The sequence below is a fragment of the Acartia tonsa genome, chromosome 7, assembly GCF_053477335.1.
Source record: "Acartia tonsa isolate MP-2025a chromosome 7, ASM5347733v1, whole genome shotgun sequence".
Taxonomy (NCBI): Eukaryota; Metazoa; Arthropoda; class Copepoda; order Calanoida; family Acartiidae; genus Acartia; species Acartia tonsa.
In genome coordinates this window covers 45,500,464-45,515,538 of record NC_137266.1, presented here as the reverse complement: position 1 = coordinate 45,515,538, position 15,075 = coordinate 45,500,464, and the positions used below count along the sequence as shown (strand labels likewise).

At 30.5% G+C, this 15,075-nt stretch overlaps 1 protein-coding gene across 7 annotated transcripts in view; it reads left to right on the top strand.

Annotated features, from left to right (window-relative positions):
- The first annotated feature begins 366 nt into the window (after positions 1 to 366).
- Positions 367 to 15,075, top strand: part of CaMKII (Calcium/calmodulin-dependent protein kinase II) — a 66,079-nt gene continuing 51,370 nt past the window's right edge. For all 7 annotated transcript variants that reach the window (XR_013881122.1, XR_013881121.1, XM_080166429.1 and 4 more), the window contains exons 1-6: positions 367 to 437; positions 2,307 to 2,403; positions 2,841 to 2,940; positions 3,832 to 3,926; positions 11,221 to 11,335; positions 11,768 to 11,906. Coding sequence is in view for 5 of the 7 variants with exons in the window: in XM_080166429.1 (XP_080022555.1) it covers positions 2,879 to 2,940; positions 3,832 to 3,926; positions 11,221 to 11,335; positions 11,768 to 11,906 (411 nt within the window). In the remaining 2 variants the exon portion in view is untranslated. The remainder of the gene's footprint in view (positions 438 to 2,306; positions 2,404 to 2,840; positions 2,941 to 3,831; positions 3,927 to 11,220; positions 11,336 to 11,767; positions 11,907 to 15,075) is intronic.

The following is a 15,075-nucleotide window of genomic DNA, read 5'->3' as shown; positions in this document are numbered from 1 at the left end:
TTGATAATGTTTTTGTGTTATGCAATTTGTTATAAGAAGCCATTTTTGTGTGGAGAAAATTAGTGATTTCATTCTTATAGAGAGAAGCTAAAAAATGCAATGGCTGAAAGGTCGAAATTAGTTGAAATTTTGGTTATTATATTAAAGTGAGTTAGCTCTTTTAGAAAAGTTTAATTTTAAATATATATATAGATATTTTTATGTTTAAAAGCACTTACTTACATATATTTGTATTTGAATATGTAAAAATACTTTTATTGAAAAACGATTGTAAATTGAATTTTTAAAATTAATTTTGTGACTGTAATATATTTTTTTTTTATGAAATTGTCATATTAAAGATATGCTGAATAATTGTTCATTTTCAGATAAACCTAAAAAATGGATTGACAGTTTTGAAGGAGTGAATTTAGGCTTCGCATACTCCCTAGCTTAATGTGAGTATAATTGTTAAGTAGCTTCGCTACTCTATAATTAGTTATTTCTGTCTGATAATACGCCTGTTTATGCTTAGCCTAATGGGAGAAGAAATGATTTCACTCCAGTCAAAATCAGTTAATTAATAGTTATTCCTCGCATCGTATTATAAATAGCTTTCCACGGATATAAAATGTACAGATATAATATCAAAACTAGTTTTTTGAAGCCCTTAGATGTCAAAGGTATGGGCTAAAAACTGGTTTTAATCTTATAATTGTACATTTTTTTATTCGTAGAAAACTGGATATAATACGATGCCAGACATAGTTTTTTCGATTGATGAGAACCGGTTCTAATCCACTGGATATTGGTCGGTTTCGAATGAATACGAGAATGTACATATTATTATTAGACTTGCATTTTTCTTGTAAAATAGTTTTTTTATGGTTTTCAAAATAATGTTTATACCATAAAACAAATAAACCAAAAAAATAGCTAATATATTTATAAATACAGTGGGGTCATGTAAATTTAAACAGAAATAGGTATGGATATAATAAATGGGTATAATAAATTGATGTCCAAACTTTTTGACCAATAATTTCCATATATCGGAGAGAGAATTTTGTTTAATATAATTGGGATTGACCATTTGCCATTGTATAACCGCTTAAAATTCCTGCATAATAATATAGGGAGTACACTTTTCTTGTAGAATCATAATTTGCAAGTCTCATGACTTTAAAAAAGTTGTTTTTTAACGGAATTGATGGAACACCTGAACTACTATTTAATAATGGATATAGAAAATACATTATACGTGGATAATATGACAGGGGAAAAATTGTAGTCAATTTTGGTTGCTAAAATGAAAATCATTTATTGGTCAGTTCTTTCTACCTGTAGGAGGGAATTAAGAGCGTAGGGGGTAAAATGGGTGGATGGGGGGATAGTTATTTTAGCCAGCTACAAGTTTCCCCTTATAAGAGTACATAAAAATCTGGTGAAAAATCCAAGTAATAATAAATCCATTTACTTAATAGTGTATTATTGGTGATTAATCAGAAATTAAGTTTTCATTTGTCTACCTTTAACAATTATTTTTACAGTTAAATATACAATAAAAAACTGGAACAATGATTAAGACTTCCATGAGTGCATAATATGCAGTATGAAATATAAAAGGCACATAAAAGTTTAGTTGAACGGTTAAAGGTTTTTCTCAAGTTGGAAAATTCGGTCTATCAGTTAATCTGAATCTAAATGACACCTAATGGACATACAACCAAAACTTTGATTTCACAACGTTGTATTTCGAATAATTTTAGATATGCTTTCGTTCATGAAATATCAGGTCTTAAGGAGGAATACCAAACAGACAAAAAAAAACAAGTAACAAGATGTTTATCTGTTTTTTTTATGTTTCTTTGCAGTCAAGATTCTTTTAGATCCAGGGAAGGTCTTATTTAGAGGCAGGATATACCTCCACCCTCATAGGAGAAAAATTACCCCCTCCAAAAATAAAAATTAAATTCCTAAATGTAGACACTATATATATAACATTTATCAAAAGAGAGAAGCTACTGTATAAATTACTAGCGGCTACGCCCCTAGAGACCTCTAGGAACACTTGAGGAGGGGGGAGTCGAATTTGATAACCCAATTTGGGTGGGAAGTATCTTTCGTTTTTTTTTTTTGGGGGGGGGGGGTGTCCCATACCCCAAGAAAATAGTTATAAACCTTTCCGGGACCTATGAGAAGCTACCCTGTTAAGGAGAACCAGATCGGTTCAGCTGATAGCGAGATCCTTTGGTACAAACAGACACACAAACAAACAGACATCCTGTTATTTAGTATAAAGGATAATAAGTATTTGTTTTGTTTAGGTGTATATCTGCTTCCTAGTGATATGGTAATAGCTAGCAGTAATTATAGAAGAGCTTAGTACAACCCGCTATACTTATATACATCACTTATAAATAGGTAAACAGACTAATAATACGTTTATACAGAAGTAGCGCAGCAAAAACAAGTTAAGATTTTTTTTATTGAGAAAAGTTAGGATATAAGAACCTAACCAATTTTATTTTTTTTTTTTTAAAGTTTATAAATCCTATTATATAACTATGGTATATCCGGGTTTTTTTCAAATAATGAAAAAAATCGTATACTACTACTTATTTATGCTTATGGTTGAAGTTGTCCTTTTTCAAAACAATTTTTTGAGAGTTTACCTCATATCTCAAATGGACCACAGAAAAAGGTCATTAAAGCATATTAGAATAGCCCCATAGGAGTAGTATCCCGTATGGGGGTGGGGTATAGGTGTTCCAAGCATTTAAGGTAAAGTACCGAATAACCCTATAAAATTTATAATTTTCACCACCAAAAATCTTTTATTGTAATGATTATAATTTCAGTTTTTGTGTGAGTGGTCGATTGAGAAAAATCGTTGAGAATGGCCCAAACAGTTTGTTCCAAGTTTACCGACAATTATGAACTCAAAGAGGAGCTCGGAAAGTAAGTATTACCACCTTATTAGACAAATAGAAACAAGGATGACAACATCCATAAAAGCGAGGCTCTGAAATGGAAAGACAAACGCTTTGCTTATAACACTATACCTAGTTGTAATAAGAATCAGTATTCGAAAAATCAGATGAATAGGATAATTTTAAAATTCAAATCAGCTTGTTTTAAATGGACGGACTTTCTGTTAACGATTATAGAGTTGCTGTGCTTTCTAAGTCGTACCTTACTGTTAAGTATAAATTAGATACTGATCTTATGGAAAAAATACGCTCTAAGAAAGTTCCGTTAACGAACTCACTTTTATTACTCAGAGCCAAATATTTCTTTGTCTGTAAATCGTTATATCTTTCTTTATGCCTGTCTGTATTTCAGTCTGTAACTATGTAACTATTAATATTTTTTCGATGCACTTTCTCTGTCCATTTTTACATCTATATATGCAACTCATTTATAATTTTATTCTTTTCAGTTGTCGTCCTTCTTCTGTAGCGTGCTGCCATGTCTGCCTATCTTTCGTTCGATCTGTAATTGTTAGTTCAATAGTCTGTCTGTGTTTAAATCTGTTAATGAAAAACTTTAAGGGTCTCTTTTATCTATTTAGGAAAAAATAATTATTGCGTCGCTCTATCTGCCTTAATTGACTAGCTGTAACTCTACATATCCAGTTTGGGTATAGTCCCTCTCGTGACTACGACTCTTAAGGAGCGTTTCTTCGTTTTATACAGTAGCATATCTTCTATTTCTAGCTGTAACTCAGCGGGGCAATCACCTAACCTAACCTAAAATAACTTATCAAAAGCTACTGGGAAAATACGATGAAACACCCCTCAAGAGGCTTTGTCAGGACAAGGACTATACTCAATATTTTATTCTTTTCAGGGGCGCTTTCTCTGTAGTGAAAAGATGCGTCCAGCGTCACACAGGACTAGAATTTGCTGCTAAAATAATTAATACAAAGAAACTCTCAGCCAGAGGTAATTTTTAAAGCTTTACATAGTGCCTGTAGAAAATGACGTCATACTGGCCTACAATTGGTCAATTAAAATGTAAACTGGTCTGCCAAAGATAATTTAGTAGAGGGAGAAAGTCACTTAAAAATCAGACACATGACGTCACATAAATGAGGAAGATGAGAATAGAAGTGGGAAAGAAAGTGGGATAAAGATTTAAAATTATGTAGATTTGGCACTAGATTCTTTAAAAGATTCAGTTATTAAATTAAAACTAGACGCGTTCAAAGAGATAAAGAGCTAAAGCTGACTTCATTTTTTCTTAGCCAATTTGCTAGAAACCACTATCAACACCTTATTCTCCCCCCCCCCCCCCCCCCAGTTGTTCTATCATTAAAAAGTGATAATATTAGTATATATTCATAAATGACTACTTTCCCAATATAATCATAATAATGACAACATAAACCATCGAAAATATATGTCGACAAAATCCTTTAAGATTCATTTTCAAAAATATATATGTAAACACTTTTCTAAAATTCTAAAAAAATGCATTTCTATGTATTTATTTTCATTATTCTTTACGACTTTCTTTCATCTTAATAAAGTAACAAAATGGAGATTCTAGTTTGATCAGGGATAACAGAGATAGAACAATGGATTATATTTCATCTTTGTCTGAACTGTTATAAGTCAGAGACTATTAGCTTTTTATATTGCTCTAGTCCCCAAAGTTTTATAATAACGCATTTATATTCATTGGCTTAACAACTTTAAGGACTTTGGTGAGTTTTGATTGGTTGGTTCCAAATGTTTCAACCACTAATTCTAATCTACAGAAGGGGTAATTTTGTGTATCATCATTGGGGATGTACATCAATTTCAATTATCTGCCATTGTCTTATCCCTTTAGATCCCTGTTATGAGTATTAAGTCGTCCTTTTATTCCTGGCAAATAGGGGAACGAAAGGGTTGTTGATTATAAAGACAACTTCTCTTTATCCGTGAGTTATCCAGAATAATTTAGAGTTGGAATATTCTTTTTACTTTTTTTTATAAGCGTAGATTCTCTATACACCTTAAGAAGTAATATATGTAAAAAAAAAAAGGTTTATAAAATGGAAAAATAAGCTAAAACCTGATACTTATTAAGGCATCGTTTGGGAATAGTCCCTTTCGTGCCAACGCCCCTTAAGGAACGATTCGTCGTATTTTTAAAAAGGCTTCTGATATGTTAGGTTAGGTTATATTGGGTTAGGTGATTCCACAGGGTTAGGCAATTGGCCCCGCAGGGGCTAGAGATAGGATAAAAGCTACTGTAAAAAAAACGAAGAATCGCGCCTTAAGGAACGTTGCCACGAATGGGGCAATACCCTATTGTTTGAATATTTTTAGACAGAGTGTATAAAACACAAGACGTTATTCTGATGACATTTTCAATGACATTCATTGCTGACATATTACGTTCTTTCAATGGCATTTTGGTTGTAAAATTTGAAATTAGGTAGGGAGGAGATATAAGACTATAAAATATACTGAGGTGAATTCTAAAAAACTTTGTGAAAAATCCTCCAAAATCGCATAAAAAAATCTAAAAAAAATTAAATAAAATCATAAAATGGTTATATTGTTTATTTTTTTTTAGATTTTTAATATGATTTTGGAGGATTTTTCACAAAAAAAAATTTAGCGAGCCTCACTAATTTTAGTGAGGTTGTGAGCCATTAAGTTTTTAAAGAAACCACCTCTGGTTCCCAAATTCTCCTCTCATATGCTGACTTAAAACATGTGTATTCACCAAAAAGTATAGTTCATGGAAGGGGTATTTTGTTGAACATAATTCGAAATGTTCATAAATTTATCGTTTATTGTCCTATCTTCGCAAAAACTTGAGAGAAAATAAGAGCGGAAACAATTTTTTTATAACTGAAAATACGTTAAAAAATGCTGTGAACTTAGCTATCCTGGTTTTTTTCTCGTACATTTTCTGAATTCTTAAATTATACAAATTTTGTATTTCTGCGAATTGAATTTTTTATATCTAACTAACAAGAATATTTTGGAATATAAGTAGCGCAGCAATAACGATTAACATTATTTATTTTGTGTGTAAAAAAGCACTAGCTCCCCCCCCCCCCCTCTTACTTTTGTTTTGGTAGTAGTCTTTTTCCAATGCCTAACCGCTACGGGCATACTTGTATCCTTTTTTTATAAAAAAAAAAGAGGGGGGGGTTCTGTGCTCGAGTAGTGACTTTAAGGGAAACCTTCAAAAATGCCCAAATTTATAAGACGTAAAACTTAGAGTAAATATTTCTAAATTTTTAAGATAAACGTTATTTAATGAGACAAACAACCATTTTATTCGAGGACCTATACCAGAAACTCCTAATTGTGCATACAAGGAATGGATGAAATTAAAGTTAAAATGCACATATAATGATCTTAAGCTCAAACTTAAATGGTCTCCTTGGCTAAGACTGGGAGAGAAAAAAATTCTTTGACAATTTGTCTCTTCTCACTACTTAAGCTGCGGAGCAACTCTACAGTTTAATTTTTGGACTGTATGAATGTATTTTGATTGCCTTTCAATTAACATTCTTCTTTGGATAAACCCCCTAAAAAAGGATGAGGGTATAAAAAGGGGTCAAAACACAGGGAGGGAGGGGACATTGCGCTTTTAATTACACTAGTTCCCAAAGTTTTTTTATTCGTTGACTTTTATTGAATTTTAATTGCAAATTTCCTTGAGTTGATTGTCCAAAAGTTTCAACCACTGATTCTGATCTACAGAAGGGGTAATTTGGTGTATCATCATTGGGATGTACATCAACTTATCAGTCATTGTTTTTTTCTGTTTAGATGACTGTTGAAAACAGGAAGTAGGCCTAATCGCCTTTGCGCTCCTTAATTCTTTTTTCCTAATTGATAAACTTGCAACTTTTGAATATAATTATTCTTGTGTAGAAGTAGAATGAGCGGAATTTCAATTTGTGTAAATGGTTCACAACATGGTAAATAAAGTTATCCCATATAGAGGTTTAGCTAGAAATTTGTGTAAATGGTTCACAACATGGTAAATAAAGTTATCCCATATAGAGGTTTAGCTAGAAATTTGTGTAAATGGTTCACAACATGGTAAATAAAGTTATCCCATATAGAGGTTTAGCTAGAAATTTGTGTAAATGGTTCACAACATGGAAAATAAAGTTATCCCATATAGAGATTTAGCTAGAAATTTGTGTAAATGGTTCACAACATGGTAAATAAAGTTATCCCATATAGAGGTTTAGCTAGAAATTTGTGTAAATGGTTCACAACATGGTAAATAAAGTTATCCCATATAGAGGTTTAGCTAGAAATTTGTGTAAATGGTTCACAACATGGTAAATAAAGTTATCCCATATAGAGATTTAGCTAGAAATTTGTGTAAATGGTTCACAACATGGTAAATAAAGTTATCCCATATAGAGGTTTAGCTAGAAATTTGTGTAAATGGTTCACAACATGGTAAATAAAGTTATCCCATATAGAGGTTTAGCTAGAAATTTGTGTAAATGGTTCACAACATGGTAAATAAAGTTATCCCATATAGAGATTTAGCTAGAAATTTGTGTAAATGGTTCACAACATGGTAAATAAAGTTATCCCATATAGAGGTTTAGCTAGAAATTTGTGTAAATGGTTCACAACATGGTAAATAAAGTTATCCCATATAGAGGTTTAGCTAGAAATTTGTGTAAATGGTTCACAACATGGTAAATAAAGTTATCACACATAGAGGTTCAGCTAGAAATTTGTGTAAATGGTTCACAACATGAAAAATAAAGTTATCAAACATAGAGGTTTACCTATGAATTGTAGCTTTATCCCAAGAAGGCCCAAGCTTTTTTTAATGTTTTGGGGTTGGGGATGTTAAAATTCTCAATATGATGGGGGGGAGGTTGTAGGGTTAATGAAAAATAATTTTTAAATGCCTCTCTATTATTTGAAACCTCTATATAATCTGAACATTTTACTAGCAAAATGTTCTATTTTCTATCTAGGGCCTTCAGAATGTATTCTCTTTAGAATTTTAAACTTTTGGTTAAGAGTCATGAGTTGTTAGGTCTTCCTTCAGTTGATTTGATTTTTAGGGTGGGAGGTTGATCTATCCCCAAAAATAGCCTAAAACTAATACTGAGTATCCCTGAAAATTGTCTCATAGGTAAATCATCCATTTAAGAGATCTTATTGGGTAGTCACACACAACTTACTACTTTATAATGTAGAATTAAATTAATTTTATACAGTTAGATTTCAACAAAGCATTTGATGAGTTTTCAAAAAATGTTGAACTTCAACACATTTCTCATTCATAAGCAATAAGCATGTTAAAGAGGGGTAGCTGAACAGAGTGTCTCAAAAATCAGCCAAGTGACGTCATAAAAATGAGGGAGATGAGAGGATAAGTGGGAAAGAAAACCCCTAAAAAAAGATGGATAATCCCTCATTCTTATAACGTTACAAGGCTGATTTTTTTGAGACACTTTGTCCAGCTACGAAAGGGGGTATAGGAGAGTCACCAACCCCCCTCCATTAAATTGTAGTATGTCTGCCATCCCCTTTTTTACCTCCTCAAGAAATACAACCCTCAAGCAAAACCCTTTGCATGCCACTGACGCATCCCTATAAGTGTCACCCAACCCCCCAAAAAAAGAAAATAAACCTTGAAAATTTGTCTGTATATGAGAATAGTGGATACAGTGAATTGGCCATTAGTGAAGAAATAACCAGGCTAACAATGTATAATATTCCTTTTATCAGCAAAGCTGCTCTTTAAGTCATATGAGTTGGTCAGGGATCTTAAGGGATAAGACAACGAAAAATTATTTGAACGGGACAATGGGCTGTTTATAACACTATTCCCCAACGTTTTATGATAATGTTTTCTTATTCGTTGGTTTAACAATTTTGGGAACTTTGTGAATTTTAATTGATTGGTTAATCAAGTTGAGAGTTTAAACGTTTCAACCACTAATTTTAATCTACAGAAGGGGTAATTTTGTGTATCATCATTTCGGATGTACATAAATTTATCGGTCAATGTCTTATCCCTTTAGATCCCTGATATCTTCTAATTTTGATAAACAAAATTACTAATTCTGTTAATCAAATTTTTTGGTCAAAAGTTTCTATCAATAACTGACAATAGTCCCCAAAGTTTAAAGGCAATAAATGAGAGAAAATGTGTGCAGAATTTTGGGTATTAGATGTTTACAGCCTAATATCACCTTTTTTGGTGTTAATTTATAGTTTTACCTCATATGATTGTATAAATAAGATCAGTTGCTAAATCTATAACAAGGGTTTGCTGAAAAACTAATATGTCTCACACATTTTTTTAATATTGGACATTATTATTCTTGTTTTGATTGCAACACATACCGAGGACTCCATGCCATAGATGAACATAAAAAGAAAGAAAAAAGATATTAGAATAAAGGATAAGTTTTTATAGTAAAGTCCAAGAATTGTGCATTAATAATAAAGGCCTTTTTGAACAAAAATTTTTAGTATCCTCTGTTAAATTTTGATAAAGTCTGATATCAAATACTTGATTTGTATATATTGCTTTATGCGAAATTTTACCAGATATAAAGACAGACATATTTCATATATGAAGAAAAAAAACTAACCCTCTGAATCTTGAATATCAATTGTTGATGCACTATACTCAAAAAAATAAAATCTTGTTTTTTTCATCCACCAGATATTTTTCCAGATATATTTTTCTATCTTTTTCTGTATTGATAATATTATACCAGGAATAAATATGTAATTGGAAGAACAGGGCAAATATATATTGGAGACTCAAAAATAGAGAACCATATCGGTTCAGTGGTTAGCAAGATCTTTCGGAACAGAAAAACAGACTGACACACACATAGACATCCTGTTAATTTTATATAAAGATTACATTTTACTTACTGGTGTTATATAATAGAAATTTCTAAGACTAACATAACTCGCAAAACATTGCAGTTAAAGTCCAGATGTGCTTGACAAGTTGAAATTTGTTATTGTATAGTAGCCTCTCTACAAAATTAGGGATTAAACATCCTTTAGCTGTGGTTGTTTATGCTTATGAGAAATAATGTTACCCACGTAATATGGGTATGGAATTGCTTCCACCAGAATTTCATATTAGAAAATAGTTCCTTTCGTGGCAACACCTCTTAAGGGGAGTTTCATTGTATTTTCACAGTAGCTTTTGATATTATGATTTTTTAGGTTAGGTTAGGTTAAGTTGTGTTTAGTGATTGCCCCGCAAAGGCTAGAAAGAGGGGAAAAGCTACCGTGAAAATACGACGAAACGCCCCTTAAGAGGCGTTGCCATGAAAGAGACTATACCCAAAAAGTGTTTCCTATGAGCCAAAAAACATAATAATGTGTATGGTTTAGGACAGTTTTGGCTTCAGTAATAACTTGTATTCTTGACAAAATAGAAAAATAGTTTATTATGCGGAATTGATGTCTTACCTAACATATATAATATGATAGAACCAACCTACAAATTGGATTTATGTACATAATTTACTACATACTATTCCAAAAAAAAGACAAGTTACGAATAGCGGCTAAGACCTTTGATGCGTCTATGGGGCACTAAAAAGAAGGGGAGGACTTAAGTTGGCTTTAAATTTTACTTATAGACAGAAAAAGAAGAAAATAATTGGAGAAGGATTATTTCCAAGGTGCGATTTCTCTTAAGAGAGAAACATACTCACCTGAAAATAATTATAAACCATAACAGTTTGCGAGATTTTGAGTTACAGACACATAGACAGACACACATCTTTTCACTTTTCAAAACAATGTAAAAATGATATTATAGTAATCGTTTAATATTTTTTTCAATCCATTAAAAGATTTTTTATGAAAACAGCTAACCAATTGGCTATCATACCCAATATATGTACTGATGTATACGACAACTTTCAAAGTGGATTTATTCCATCTACGAAAAAACACACACAATAACAAGATAATTGGTCGTTATCCAGTGAGGAAAACGACAATAGCAATAAATTTTATATAACACATTGATGGATCTGATGACTATTTATTCCACAATTTATCAGAAAAAAACGAAGACGAAGAAAGTCCCTCAAAGACGTCATAAAAAATAGGGATGAGGAGAGGAGGAGTGGGAAAGAAAACCCCTAAAAAAAGAGATGGATAATCCCTCGTTTTTATGACGTAACATGCTGATTTTTTTGAGAGACTTTCTTCGTCGCCACAAAAACTTTATAACTGATTTAAACTATTTTTTTAGATTTTCAAAAGCTTGAGCGCGAGGCGCGTATCTGCAGAAAGCTTCAGCACCCCAACATTGTCCGTCTACATGATAGCATACAAGAAGAGAGTTTTCATTATTTAGTCTTTGATTTGTAAGTAATAGTTTTTTATTGGGATATAGGGTAGTAGAATTACCCCCAACCCTTACAATCCTGAATATTTTTTTTTTATGTCTTTAATAAGAAAGGTTTAAAAGCAATAGAACTACTCAAATTTCATCCAGGTGGGGGGGAGCACCTATTTAACCCTCTTTTCCCCCTAAGTTCGCTACCTAACAAAGGCAGAATTTTATTCTTAAAGACTTATTGCCCAACAAATGTCAGGATTTAGCAGTAATTCTTTTCTAGCGGTTCATTTTTAGTCTGTATAAGTAAATTATTAAATTATCTTTTTTTTGTAAACTCCTTCCGCCCCCACAAATCATCATTCTAATCTATATATTAGCTATATTCTATCTTTCAATCCAACCAATTATCTATCTTGTCAGTGCGACTATCTATCTAACCTTGTATCTATGTATCTAGAGTGACTGGTGGTGAATTATTTGAGGATATCGTAGCTCGTGAATTCTACAGTGAAGCTGATGCTTCTCATTGTATTCAACAGATCTTAGAGTCAGTCAATCATTGCCATTCTAATGGAGTTGTTCATAGGGACTTAAAGGTAGGCAGAACATGCATCTCTTTGTGTTTAGTATATTTTTTTAGTTTATGATCATTTTCTCTGAGTTTTAGAAATTGCAATTGCTTAAAAAACAATGGTGGGGAAAAAATTATTATCGTGAAAGTTCTAAAAAATTAAAACTAAAAGAAAATGATGATACCAATATGTTGACAAACCTATTTTGAAATAAAAATCTAAATAAAAACTGTGGCGGGCCTCGAACCAGAAACTACCATGGATGTTTTCGTCTCTGCAAAGCTCTTATCATGGAGTTTTATCTGCTGGACAATGAAAACAAACATTTTTTTTATAAATTTTATATGCATCTGATTTTTAATTGGAGGAAAAAAAATTTCAGCAGCATATAAAAGAGTGGTCCAACAAGTTTACTTTAAATTCTTGACTTTTTAAGTTTATATAGGGTATTATTGAGGTTTTGGATGATTTATATTACAAATAAAGAATTTTATATAAATGCTTCTGTAATGTTGAAATTTTCAACAACTAAAATAATTGCTCTGAAAATCAATCTTTTGAACCACCCCTTACTGTTTGGTCTGAAATGTAAAAGTATAACATCAAAAGATGACTTTCAGATGAGTAATACAACTTTAACCTTTCAGAAGCTATTTTAATATTCTATATCATAATATATTTTGTCCAAAATCATTGAGGTACCCTGTAAAGAATGCTTAACTATCTTTGATAAGATCTTTGCCACCAAATGTAAATATTAGGTGTCGAATTAAAAACATTTTAAGTTATGAATATTGTTCCAGATTTGGTCCTTGTTAATATATATTTTGTGTGTACAAAACAGTCCTAAGTTTATTTTTCAATCCAATAAATATTTATGTACCCCTGTTTTTTCATTTTTTAAAAACTTTAAACTTTAGCATTATATAGGGCCATTATTACAAATTATTAAACTATCATAAAAAAAATACCTAGGAAAAGATAAAGATCAATTTCTGAAATATTTTTATTTATATCTAGTTTTCCAAATAAAAGTCACTGAAAAACATTTATAGGGTATAAATAATAAATAGAAGAAAATACATATATCTATGCAATAAAATATTAATTGCTAGCTAGCCAATAAGATGTTGCCTAATATTATTTATATATTTACCCTCTGAATTTAAAATGTTGTCTAAAAGGTTACATCAATTCAACTTTTTGCTATAGGACTGAATAATTAATGTCAGAAAATCTCCACTAAAACATACATATTCTTATTTTCCAAACAAGTTCAGTTTTTTATTTTATTTTAAAAACTTTAATTCGAGATTGAATACAGATAATCTTATTTTAATTTCTTTTATTTTATTTAAGTTTTTTCAGCATTTAAGAAAATTGCTTCTAAAAACGTTTTTTTAGAAAAAAAATTTAACTTTAATTTATAAGGGCCTAACATATATTTATATATATGTAGGATGTATCAAAATAAATGAGAAAAAAAAAATTTAAGTTCTTATTAAAGAACTTGTCAGCATTAAAAAAGTACAACTTTTGTCAATTTGAAATATTAAACAATGTAAATTATGCAATATAAAGGTTTCAAAATAAAGGTATAATAAAATTTTTCAAATATTTCATTATAGAGTTTAAAAAAAAATTAAAGGTAAGTATGCCTGTATATTTGAAACCTTTGGTATTCAACATTAAAATTGAAAAAAAAGAACCTAAAGACAAAAGTTGTAAATAAATTGAGCTCAGCATGCCACAGAAATTTTGAGAATGATGATTGAGTAATTATTATTATTATTATTATTTCCTATTGGACTGATTATTCTTATTAGAAGTTTGCAAGTAGATATAATAATAAGAGATGCATAGAAAGTAGAATTGGAATGAAAAGGAAGTCTTTCCAGAAGCACTGCTGCTCTATAAATTACTTTGTCCTACTAATTCCATTTTTAAAACTAATTTATTTTTAAAAGTTGGATCCTTCATACAAAATAAAATATTAGGTTCCTCTATTAGAAAAAAAGCACTTTCTCCTAAATTCACAAATAAAGTCATAAAATAAAATCATATTTCCACTTTAACCCTCTCCTCCCAACTTCATCGCTTGGATTCAAAATCTCCATCATTCAAATAGCTACTACCTCCCCTAATGTAGATATGGATAAAACTGTTCTGATATTGCTATCTGCGCTACATATGAATGTTGTCATCCTTATTTCTAATAAGTTGTATCAGATTATAAATGGTCCTCAAACATGTCACAATAGTTTTAATCTTTGTAATTAAATTTTTTTATAAATATGGGAATAAGGAATGTTAATATAAAAATGTGAGTGTAAAAAGATAATGCTTACACCAAGAAATTGTTGGTAATGCACAGTAATATAGGAATATAACTAGTCAGCACTTAGTTGCAATATTCACCATCTCTTTGTTCACCATAATATTTGTCTATGGAACACTTTCTTTGTTTAATTTGTCTATGCTAGATGAGGATTGGTGTCCTTATAATTAATCATATATATTACAAAGAATACAGATATATTATTTTCCTTTTTTATATTGTTCTCCTGTAAAGGTTAGCAGAATTATAAAGCAATATTATTTTATAGGATTTTCTAGTCTCAAGAAAGATATTTATTTTCTTTTATGGTCATTTTATCTTCTAAAATAAGGTCTAATATTTATGAAATATAGTCTTTCTTTTTTTTCTCAAGTCCTTTAATGTAAGATGGGAGAGTTAAGAAAATAATCTGATACAACCTTGTCTTTAGAAATATTGATAAAAATAATAATGCATGCAACTAATAGTTAAGCTCAACCTATTCTAAAGGTTTTATAATTAATAAAATAAAAAACAAGAATAATATCTACACACACTAGTGCAGCATAGAATATATACCACTACCTTATTAATTGCGCCAAATAAAGCATATAATTGAGTTGGTTATTTTGATGCAAATTTTTGAAAAACATATATTTATTTGACTTATTTTCTTTGAAAGCTGACTTATAATTTTTACTTTGTTGCTTTGGTCTATGGGGGCAAACTATTACTATTTTTTTTTCTGTTAATTATTTAAAATTTGAAAGTCTAACATTACATTTTACTTGTTTCAAATGGTTCAATTTAATTAATCTTAAAGCAACAAAAGTAAATTATTTTCAAGCCAAATGAATATTATTGGTCTCTGTATTA